Genomic DNA, 12,430 nt, shown 5'->3' with positions numbered 1-12,430 from the left:
CCATGGGAGGGCCAGATGTGTGGGGCAGGGGAGCAGAAAGTGGGTCAGAATTCAGGAGCGGTAGCGGTGCACTTCCGACCTGGCGTGGAAACTTGAACGGACGTGGTCCGGAACAACAGTGGGACATACCTGTCGTTTCTTGCAGCTTCTCTCTTCTTCAACTGCATGGCGCGCTTGCTGCTTCTGACGAGTTGAAGGGGGATGTGAGTGTAACAGTTTTCACCGCTTTCAGCATGTTGTCTTTTTTTGTGTGTTTTTTGTTTGTTTGGTTCATCGTTTTTTGTTCTGATTTCTTTAACCCCCACCCCCCACCACCTCCCACTTATTGTGCACAGTGTCAGTGATTTGTTTCCAAAGAATGACAGTCAGATTTGAATTGAAAATCTTTTCGTCTGGGATGAGATGAATAAACTAATACTGACGTAAAACTGAAGTTCAACTGGAACAACGTGACAGTGGAGGAGAGCAGATGCAGGTAAACAGCTCCTCTGTTCAAAATACATGTTTACAAATATTCTAAAGAAGAAGAAATGATAGGGATGAAGCAAATTTTCCACCTCACACGTACCTGAAGCTGTCCAGTGATTCCTTTCTCCACTGCTTGACAAACTTGTTTTTGTGTCGTATTGTGGACGAAAGACAGTTAAGTATTGAGAGGAAGACTGCTTGAATGAGTGATCAAGTCTTGGTCATGTGTTCATCACCCAAAGCATAGTGAAGAGCGTTTTCTGCTGCTGACATCAGCCTCCTCCCCCTTCATTCCTCACACACTGGATGACGTAAGCCTCTCTCTCTCTCTCCCTCACACACACACACACAGACACCACACACACACACACACACACACTCTTAATTTTCTCTCTCACACACAAGCATACACCGATACAGACACACATATACATATTGTTATATATATACAAACAGTGAATTACATAATCTTCTGTCTGGGCAGGTGATGATTTCTCGGACCCTCAAGTACCCCATCGTTTTAATGATTTGGGATGGTTAAAGCGGGCTGTCTGTTTTGCAGTTTGTTAAAGGGCGTGACCGTTGATAATCTATAAAACATCGCCCAGAAGGCTCCACTTAGAAAAGGAAAGGTAGAAAAAGAAAAAAAGAAGAAGAAGAAAAAGAAAGAGAATGATTTAGCCACTTTCTTTAAAACGAAATTAATCAGTGATCATATGGCTCCAGCATCTGCGGAGATGGATGTCTGCAAGTGCCGCTGCCGTGAATCAGCGGGCTGACAGGTTAACTCAGTGGCGTGAATGTGCGAAACGCTTCTTGCTTAATTTGTTGGATGAGCAAGCAGGTCGGTGTGCTCTCTATCTCACTCAGTCTCTTCATCTCCCCTCCCTCCCTCTATCTCTGTCTCCCCATCCCTTTATATCCCCTCACACACACACACACACACACACACACAACACACACACACACACACACTTGCTCGTGTTACACGCTGTTAACGAGTTGCTCAATATCTTTTTCAGTTCTACCCGGTGTTCCTTATTTATTTTCAATTTTCTTCTTTTTTTCTTTTTATTTGTTTAGCGAATCTGGCGCCTCAGACAGAAACTTAGGAAGGGAAGGTAAAATGGGGAAAGGTAAAGGCTGGGTGTTTTGGCCCACCTGATTTGAAAACGTTAATGTATGTTGTTGTTGTTTTTCCTTTTTTCCCCCCATTATCCTGGTCTGCGTCTTATCCAGATAGTTCATAGGAACTCTGTGCCACTGTATCACTGTAAAAGAAAAAAAAGATGAATTTATAGACCGTAAAAGAAAAAAAGATGAATAAATAGAATATATAAATTGGTAAACAAATGAGCGCTTCAGTGTGCAACCAAGACGTTTGATTTGCGTGAAATTTTGAAAATTGTTTCCTTTCGGTTTTCTTGTCATTTCTTCCTCTGACCCTCCCCATACCGCCCCCTTTTCCCACCGTCACTGAAAGTTGCTTTGCATGGATTCAGAGAACTTTGTGAATTCGCTTATGTATAACACTCGTCGTTTTCTCAAACAGATCAGCTGCACAGCACCATAGCACCATACTGTGTCTGTCTGACTTGTATCAGTTCATTAGGCCGTGAGTAGGCATGCGAATACTAATTGATTACACACACACACACACATAAAAAAAAAGTGTTTGTCTGACCGAGGGGTAGAAGAAAATCTCACTGGTACCATCTGGAAGGGGAACGGCACTGGCCTCGGTCCAAAGTGAACGACTGGCACCTGGCACAGCCCAGGTAAGTGAATGGAAACTGTGGCCGTAATACACAAGATTTGTGTGGTGGTCAGTGGCTGGCTGGCTGGCTGGCTGGCCATAGACGGACTGTATTTCCCTTCCCAAATCGCTTCCCCCCATTTCTCCCGTTTCTCAACTGTCAGGAGAGGATAAGCATATCCACGGCTTGGGGATTGTTAAAAAGTGTACTACACTCTCGTGGACCAAACAGAGAGGGCAAGGAACGAAGGGTCGAAGGCGAGGTCAGTGCCCTGGCGGGGGTATTTAAAAAGAAAGAAAAAAAGACAACATGCTCCACCTGTCCCTCCTTTTTCATTTTTTTCTCCATCGCCCCCCCCCCCCCCCCCCCCCCCCCCTCACCCCCTCTCTCTCTCTTTCGCTCGCTCGCTCTCGCGCTGTGTCTCGGCCTTAGAGGTCGAAATACCATTTCCCAGATCCTTGGCCGACACGGCATGTTCGGCATATTTTGCTGATGGAGCTATCTGTCTATATCCATGGCAAGTGTCTGGGGAGGGGAACACGGAATAGTTCAACTGTAGCAAACACTCGTGGTTACACTATAACGAGTAGCCTCCCATCGCCAGCTGGCCACTAAAAGTCACGTTTAAAGGTCTGTGACCTTATCAATAAACAGGTGTAAAGATTGCAGAGTGCCATGATAACAGATTGAGATTCATTATCAGTGCTCGGTGTATTTCGGTAATATGTATACCTGCCCATGAAAAGGTGGGCATACCCAAATAATAGGTCGAACCAGTTAATACTCGCCTCCAAACGCACACACACACACACACACACACACACACACACACACACACAGAGATTTTGTGTGGTCGTTTTGAATTAATCTTAAGGGAAAACCACATGTGGTAGAGTTGTAAGGTCAGAAAGGCAGGGATGCAGAGAAAACGAGAGAACAAATCCAGAAACGGAATGTGAAACCCGAGCGTTGACTTTGACAAAAGCATTCGATAAATCACGTAATGCACGCTACCTTCCCGTCAAGGTATATTATACAAAACACGCCAACAACGGCTGCGATTGTATATATAACACAACCGCTTTACCTGCGATCACTTTGTTGAGCCTCGTAACGTCATCCCTCTGTCAGCACAGACTGAAGGCGAGCTGGAGGGACGTCCCAGGTTACCCGGAATGCAGGGGATAGAGAGCACGATTTGTGTGTTTGTTCTGTCAGCCAGAGGGCTTAGCTCCAACAGCAACAACGTCTGACTTTGCTCTCCCCAAAGCTAAAGAAAACAACAACAAACCAAACCAAAACAAAAACACACACACACAAAAATCGGCTTAAACTGATGACTGCTGCTGGTTTTTTCGTTGTTTTCCACGAATCATTGTTTTCCTTTCGTTTTTCTTCACATAAATGTGAAGTTATTCTAATTGTCTATGGAAACGTGTATTGTTCTTACTGTTTTATGATGGCGAGAACAGTAATTTATTATCATGATGATATAGCATATTATAAATAGCGAGTTCGTCTTGAATATTATACCTTTCTGTTCCTGCGTGGTCGTCTCCGGCCGACGCCCCGTCATCTTCATCTGTTCTGCTATCTGAATCCGAGGTGATCTTTGTCAGCATAAGACGTTTTGCTATGTCTTCTGAAATATTCTGGAAAGGAGGATGGACATAAAGAAAGAGAAACAGAGACAGAAGTGGAGGGGAGGGGGAAGGGGGGAGAGCGAGAGGGGGCGGGGAAGAGGCATATGCCGTCCAGATCCAGGTACCCTCTCAAAGAGGCCGCCTTCTCCGGCCTGCCACTTCAAAGTCACCGGAGCAGAAAATGACAGATAGATAACAGTTAACAAAGTCAATCAGGCCGTGTTTTACACACACCCACTCAGGCGCAGCGCTTTGAGACCCGCTTCCCTCCCCTTTGAGATGTTTTACAAACCCAGCTTAGAAGTTTGCTTTCGAGGAGTAGGAGACCTCTCCGAGAGTAATTACAGGCAATGCGTGTTAGGTGGTAGGTGTTTTCTTCTGTTCCGAAAGAGAATACAGAATTAGCACTAAAAGTTTCGTCGCCACGCGATCCAGTGCCAACCGAGCCTTTTAATCGTGTGTTGTGTGTGTTTGAAGTTCGACTGTTTGGACATAAAAACACCAACGTGAGGTGAAAGTAGAAGTATTAGAGGAGGTTGGGGGTGAGGTTGAAGGGAGTTGTGGGAGGGGAGAGCGAGCGAGCTGCTGTTTGTTGGCAGCATTATTGCGCCGGTCATTATTACTAATGGGCTTCACTTGCACGTGTGTGCCGGGACGGAATTTGGTTTGTGCAGAAAACCAGTTGTAGAATGTCAGATCCAGTTTGTTTTTATTTAATTTTGTCCTGTGTTCCATTTTTCCCCCTCGCATGTTAGCTGGGGAAGAACCTGTGCTTGATTGATTGGCAGGAGTAATACCCTCCCCTCTCTCTCCGTCCCTCCCTCCCTCTTTCTCTCTCTCTCTCTCTCTCTTTGCGCATGAGACAGACATATATACATTGATTCTGATATTTAAACCTAAAACACGGCAGTCCCCGTTTACGATTTCCGTCTGTTCTATTAATGGCTTATGAACCCCCCACCCCCACCCCTCCCACATCTCTCTCTCTCTCTCTCTCTTGTGTCTGGATTTCTGGATCTCTCTTCTATTTCATATATCAGCCAGTATGTCTGTCATCTTGTCTGTACTTTAATGTTGGTAGAATGCAAACGGATTGGTTGTTGATGGATTCCGGTATTTGAACCGTTCAACACAGAAAGGATTTCATTCGCGTTGACATAAGATTTTGAATGAGATCAGCTAGTTCCGATTCAGATTTCCGGAGCTTAAATCAACCCGCATCATATCATTGGTTTTGGGGTTAGGCAGAAGATTTTGTTTTTGGATGAAAATAGGTTTTTTTGTTTGTTGAGTGTGCTGCATATTTTTGTTTTGTTTGTTACCGGGGGGTAATTTAATTCAGCTGTATAGTTTCCTGATAATTCAAGCATGAAGAAGCAACTGTCATCAGGGAATAAAAAACAAAACTGAATAATCACGGCTCATACATTCAACCACAATTTGATTAATATCCATTAACACTGGATACATTACGTTTACGTTTCCTGTACATTAGGGTGATGGTGATTGGTGTTTTGAGCCAGGAGCCGATGCCCTATTTATCTGACACTCAGACGCTTGGTCCACCTCACTCCTTCACTCTCCGCCGTCCTTCCTTCCTTCCTTCCTTGCTTGCCAGCCGTTTCAACTAATCAAAAGAAATCTAGGGGTTTGACAAGTCTGTGGGTTGCCTATTACCCGGTATCGGGGCCGAAAAGTGGCGTAATCTTGGCACGTGATTGCCGAGAGCTGTGTGTTGTGTGCCTCTTTTGGCCGCCGCCAATAAAAACACCATAACTGTGTGCAGATGGGGAAAGGAGGGTATGTTTGTGGTGTCTGGATTTTTTTTTCTTCTGCGGAGCAAGTATACTACTTTTCTCATTCAGATGATAGTTACTTGTGACCTCAAACTAGCAGTTTAGCTCTCATTATTTTTCTCTGTACAGATCTGTCTGCATCTCTATGTCTATTTCTCGCCCTTATGTGTATGTAATTAGGGTATTTACGTATATGTGTACATGCAATTTATTTGTATACATGTAGAAGTACACACTCAGGTACGCGTACACCGAATTCGAAACGAAAAGGCTTAAAACATTTCTTAAATGTTTTGGTTTACTTGCGTCACGGGGGTGGGATGATGGTAGCGAACCTGAACCCTCTTCCACTTGTAAAATTCAAAGAAGCGTCCATGGAAGAAAGGTCGAGAGAGGAAAGTGATTGTGACGAAGAATACAAAAGCATTACCAGTCTGACCACTTTGGTTTCCTTGCATCTCCACTATCCGTAAAGACCTTCAGCGTGCAACCAGAGCACGAGTTCGTCCAGTAGAGTGTGTACCTCTTGTGTAAGTCATGTTTTCTTCGTCATCGCTAACAAAGAACCTTTCTCTTCGCGTTGAGGACTGTTACAGAGCAGGAAGTGGGGTTTCCCCCTCTTCCCATATCGAACTTCTTTTTGTATTGTATAAAATACGTCCGGGATTGCCATCAGTAGATTAAGCTTCTCGTTGACATTGTCTAGTAACAGTGTGAATTATGTTACGGCACGTGAACCTGGGTCTTGAGCCCGTGTTGTTGCTAAAGTGGCAACTTGAACTTTAAATTGGGGGTGATGACACGTTCTAGTTTCATGTCTAAAACGTTTTAGAGCGTATGCAATTTAGAGCAGACATAAGACGTGAACCTTTTTTTTTCTCTCTCTCTCTCTCATCCACATGACGAGACAGCAGTGTGCACTTCACACGTTACAAAAACCTTTAAAATTATTTGAAACGTCCAGTTACAGCTTAAGAAATATTGCCCTTCCCAACTTCAAAAGTATTGCCCTTGCAATAAAGATGAAGTGTCTAAACCATTTGAAGATTTCTTTGTGCCCCCGACCAATCCCCTTCCCACCTCTCCTTTCTGCTTCTCCCACTTTACCCCAACACGTCATCAAACGTTTTATTCTCTCTCTCTCTCTCTCATTGTTATTGTTGTCACAAGGACAGATTGGAAGACTGGGCGATGCCTAAAATCTTTATCCTTGAGTAATAAAGTTTTTGAATCTTGAATCTTGAATTTCTCTACGTACGCGTTTGCATACTTGTTTTCTTGCTTGCTTCCACGCGCGCGCGTGTGTGAATGCTAGCGCACATATTTAGTGTTACTGTTGTAAATTTTTGTGTCATATATGCAAAGGAACAAAGTAGATGAGAAATGCATAATTTGACCACGACGTCGGATGTTTAAAAAACAAAACAAACAAATGAACGTGATAACTACAAAGAGTGGTGGAAGTATTAATCGTGTTGCCTCGTATACGTAGTTATGTATATAGTTATATACTGAGTAAAATGTTATTCGTCAGAGGTGTTATGAAGGGGGAAAACAAGAGCAAAAACTCGCGTCACGGATGTAAATTGATCTGTGTATTCGTCTATCTTACCCTCTGCGTCCTTGACACAGATAGAGTAGACCGACGATTCGATGTGGCCACCTTTAAAAAGTGGGTTTTGTGTTTCGTCTTTTTTCTTCTTCTTTTTCTTTTCTTCCTCGCCAGTGATCAGTGTTGGGCATACAGCCAGCCCCACCAACATTGTTCCGCTCTTGCTGGTAAAGTAAGAAGGAATCGACTTTTGCCCCAAAGCAAGTATTTTGCTGTAGGTTTTTCTTGGGTGAAGGTAAGTATTTAGCCGTCGCTGTCTGATCAAAGTTTACCCGGAAGTGCAGGTGCTGAATTCGGATTCAAGGTTGATATATATGTGGGTGTGTTCGAGGTGGGTTTTTTTGTTTGTTTGTTTTTTTGTGTGCATAATGCGGATTTTAAATCGCCAACAGTGATGTTGTGATTCTTATTAAGGTGCTGATTGTTTTTGTTAGTATTGTTTTCTTCTGCTGTTGTGAATTTTCATTCTGTAGCTTCGAGTCATTTTCTCTCTCACTTACGTGGCTTTGGAGTTTAATATTGTGTGGTTCTTGGCTCTTCACTGTTTCAGGTGTGACAGAACGTAGTGCTTCAGAGTGAATGGCTAAGGGAGATCAGTAGTGGTATGTGCATGTTTACGTGTGCACATGCGCGAGAGTATAGGTGTAAGCGTGTGCGCGCGCTTATTTTGCGTGTGTTATGTATACATGTACGTTTGTGTATAAGGGCGCGCGGGTGTCTATTAGAGAATAGAAAAACAACAACAACAACAAAAACCACCAGTATCATCTGAATGTAAACAACTCGAGCGCGTCAGGCCATATATCAGATAACACAGCGTGGGCGGCCATGGTTTTCTTTTTATTTCTGTCTGCCTTCTTTCTTTCGTTCATTCCCTCTTTCTCAACCCCCCGGACCCCCTTCTCAGCCCTCTTTTCCCCCCTGTGCTGTCTGAGCACAACCGGCCCACACCCCCCACCCCTTTCTTTTCGTTCCTGCCACCTCCTGTTAAAACGCCTCTTTGGAAAGCAAGCTGTAGTGTTTTCTGTAATAGGGAGAAGCACAGTGAAGTGTTTACTGTTGTTCCTGTGCCTCTGTCTGTGTCTGTCTGTTTCTGTGAATTTATGGCTTGTTCTTTAACGGGTGCTTCTGTATGAAGGGATGCATTGACAAAATAATCATTACTCGATGCAGTTGTAAATATTATCAGAACACATGTATGAATACACATTAATTTTATATGATGTAACAGTATACTTTGAACATGATATTGTGGATCAGAGTTTAAAGGTCCGATAATTATATTATTTTGTCACCCTTTGATTTGATGACGTTACAAACGGAAACGGGCGAAACAATGTTCTCAGTATATTTTTTTTTCCACACGTAAATTCTCTCGAAATCTGGATAATACGAAATGTGTGGAGAGAGAGAGACAGACTCACAGAGACAGAGACAGAGAGCGGCTTCATCTGATGATAAACATTGCACGAACCAGGTCCTCAGTCAGATAACAAGTGCAGGTGGATGTGTTTTGTTTTTAATTTCCTTGACCGACTTTAGCCCCAACTCCACTCACAAACCACCTCACCATGATGATGATTATCATGATGATGATATGATGATTCCAACATATCATCGCAACATCATGGTGGGACAAACAAGAATATGTGTTATTCGTAGTAGTAGTTGTCGTAATGGCAGTTATGTTGTGGTTATGGTTTATTGCAGAGTTAATCGATGTACTGTTGTTCACGTCAGTCAGAGTACAGCAGCACAGAATATGAGGGACAGTTCCAGTGCCAACTGTCAGTGTCTCACCTTCCCTCTCCTACTCTCACATACGCGCGCGCGTGAATCAAAATTGTTACAAGCAACTCCTCCTCCCCCCCCCCTCTCTCTGTATGTGTTTTGCGTGCATGCGCATATGCATGTGTGAGTGCCAAGGGTGCGCGAACGTAAGTGCACGTGCGTTTCTGTGCATGATAAATTTCATGATTTCAGCACACTGTCAACAAAACTTCTTGTTAACCACGGAGAAGATCGTGTTACTAAATAAACGCATTGTGTGACACTGAACAATCATTATCTGCTTGTGCCGTATTTTACCTGGAGCAGCATTGTGCGATGGCAGCCTTCACCCTCATTTTATGGCAGAAGGTTAGGAGTTAGCGCTGCCTTTAAAAAGACAGTTTAGATTATACTTAAATTGAAAAGAAAAAAAAAAGCATTTAGAGTTATTCAAAGAGAAGACCAGACAAAAACAACAACAACAACAAAAACAAAAACAAAAAAAACCGAAACAAAGCAACAAGTTTTAAAAAACCACCAAACAAAAAGACTGATTAGTCAAACAAATAAACAAAAGGAAGGTGATGGGGGGTGGGGATAACAAGAACTACAGGTAAGACCTACCCGTTAGCCTTTTGATCTAACCTTGTTACGGTTGAAAGGAGCTCGGTCTTTTGGGAATGAGAGCAGGGATGACCAGATCTGATCTCCGTTCTCTCTCGCAGCGGCATTATCGGCATCCGAGCAGGAAAAAAGGCTGAGAGTTTGGCAGGCTTTCGGCTGGTGTTGATGGCGGCGGGGTGGGTTGGCTAATGTTGGGTAAGGAAGAATCAGGACCATCAGATCAGAGGAGAGAGCCTACCTGGGCTGCTGGGCGTTCAGGTGTTGGTGTAAACCTTTCACTACTCCGCCGCCAGCCGACACACGACGCCTGCTTGTGTTGCTGGCACTGGGTGCTGTAAACACTTTACTAAGTGTTTTATCAGCTTTCTGTCTGTGGTGTGCCCCCCTCGCCTCTTGCGTTCTTTCTCTCTATGCTACCTACCCCCCTCTCACTGTCTCCTGCACTTGCCTCTCCACATCTGTGCCGGTGTGATACAATGCCCGTGCGTGTAATTAATGGGGTCGCATGTGAGTGCGTGTTTTGTGTCTTCTTGGGAGGTGCTTTTAAAAAAAAAAATTATTAATTATTATTATTATTTTTTAAGTGTAGAGGGTCTCTTTCTCTCTCATTCTCTCATGCTTGGATTGTGTATGTGTGTGTGTGTGTGTGTGTGTGTACACGCGCGCAACGTTCACAAGCATATGCGTTTGTGCATGCGGGCACTGATCTTGTTTTTCCTGCTCTTCCTCTGGCAAGATAATAGTAATATTTACTCAACGTGGATTGAGAGCGGCAAGGGCGAACGAGTGAACGCAAAGGGAGAAAGAGAAACAGGCATCCAGCTAAGATGGGGCAGTGAGTGGAGAGAAGCTCAGTTTGGATCCATTGTTTACAGTCATGTAGTTCTGTCAATTTAACAGAGCTGCAGGATGCTGACGGAAGAGAGCTCGCTAGTCTGGTAAAGAAAGAATGATTCTGTACCTGGGATTGGATGTGCTCGTAGGGAAAGAGAAAAGAGGGGGGGCGGGGGCGGCCTTTTTTTTTTTCTTTCTCCCCCCCCTAAAATCTGTATTGCATATAATGTTAAGATTCCTGACGGTCTCCACAGCCGTGTCAGAATGAGAGGCATACTGCACATTCCGTGCACGAAATGGAAAAGATTGAAAGGAATGGCGTGTTGATGAAGAGAACTGGAAGTATTGTTGAATTTCCACTGGATGATGCGGATGTACTGTCTATGATTGCTTGTGTCTTTCGCCGTGAGATGTAGCTTGGAGTAGTTTGTGTGTGTGTGTGTGTGTGTGTGGAGAATATGAGGGCTGGTCACAATGCTCGCCCCCCACGGCCCCTCCCCAATCACACAACTGTTGTTTTTTGTTGGTTCTTTTTTTCTCTCCTGAATACATCCATGGATGCCCCAGTGTTTGTGTGAAGGTCGAAAATATGCGGAAAGCAGATATCGTGCATCAGTTGTTAATGGCAGTCATACACACTGAAAACAACAATTAAAAGTCATACACACTGAAAACAATAAAGTTGATATTCAAAACAGTTTCCTTTCTCTCCCAATAATTACCGCCCTGTTGTTTCATTTCAGACTCGACAAGTGGCGGTGGCAGCTGGTCCTCCTTGTATGGGGGTGGGGGAGGCAAGGCCGGCAAATTTGACCCTGACGCCATCCAGATCATTCACTGCATCTACTGCAAGGACTGCCGCATGGAGAAGCTGGCTGCGGAGCAGCAGGCACGCGAAGCACAGCAGCAGCAACAGCAGCAGCAGGACCAGCAGCAGGGAGAGAGCATGGCCCCGGGAGACCCTTCGGCAGGACAGCTAAGTGAAGGAGATCCCGGAGAGGCTGTGTCCCCCACCAGTCCTCAGATGTTGCTGGACGAGGGTTCTCTTCAACACACAATGGAGAACAACAAAGAAGGTGAGCCAATGGCTTTCTGTTGTTCTGTGTCATCTTCATCCACCTCCTCCTGCATTCGTGGGCGGCAACGCTCACATTCACTGAAAATGAGCGAGCGGGGTTTTACGTGAGTCGACTGTTGAACCTGTGTGACTGTTTTTAACCCGTCCCTTTAGGCAGCTGTGCTCCATTCTTGGGAGGTAAATGTTTTTTCCACATTGGATTGAAGTCTGAGATAGGATGCTAGGGACGTAGGGCTGGAGCCTATGTTGTGTCTAACTGATAGAGGTAAACTGGATCTACTTAACCATCCATATCTTCAGACTTTAAGATTGATTCGGGGTGAAGAGGAAGGAAATGGAAAGGAACAGTAGAACAAATAAAATACTGTTTAAAACCAGTAGAACAAAGGAAAATGCAGAAGACAGAAAAACGAAGCCTTGTCTGCGTGGCCTGCTGTCTAGCCAGTGTGGTGAAATGATTAATCGATATGTGATGAGTGGCAGGGAAGTTAAAGCAACAGTGGCTGAATTTGGTAAGGGGGAGGGGGGTAAAACGTGAATCGCCAGCCGCCCCACTCACAATTGAGGACAAAGGAAGTGTTCAGTGCATTGTGGCAGAATGGCAAGAGGAGTGGGCGTTGGAGATTTCCCCATGATAAGTACTTTCCTTCACTGTGATGCCAGGGTGTCGTCGTTTCGCTTGGATTTCTCTTTCTAATCCTTTTAATAATAAGTCCTCGTGAAAGGTGCTCGGCATTTGTCACGAGACAATGTTAAAACCTGTGCACTTAGACCAGTGCCCCGATCAGTTTTTGACAGTTGAGTGAGTACCCAGTCAGCAAGAGGTACTCATACATGTTTGCAATTTG

The 12,430-nt window shown here is 44.4% G+C and overlaps 1 protein-coding gene across 3 annotated transcripts in view; it reads left to right on the top strand.

Annotated features, from left to right (window-relative positions):
• The window catches only part of LOC143292811 (uncharacterized), a 100,776-nt gene that overhangs the window by 60,825 nt on the left and 27,521 nt on the right, over positions 1-12,430 (top strand). For all 3 annotated transcript variants that reach the window (XM_076603404.1, XM_076603403.1, XM_076603402.1), the window contains one exon: positions 11,248-11,580. In XM_076603404.1, the coding sequence (XP_076459519.1) occupies positions 11,367-11,580 (214 nt within the window). In that variant the 5' untranslated portion in view covers positions 11,248-11,366. The remainder of the gene's footprint in view (positions 1-11,247; positions 11,581-12,430) is intronic.

Source organism: Babylonia areolata, chromosome 18 (genome assembly GCF_041734735.1).
Source record: "Babylonia areolata isolate BAREFJ2019XMU chromosome 18, ASM4173473v1, whole genome shotgun sequence".
NCBI lineage: Eukaryota > Metazoa > Mollusca > Gastropoda > Neogastropoda > Buccinidae > Babylonia > Babylonia areolata.
The sequence above is the reverse complement of the archived record's forward strand: the minus strand, read 5'-3'. Positions and strand labels throughout refer to the sequence as shown.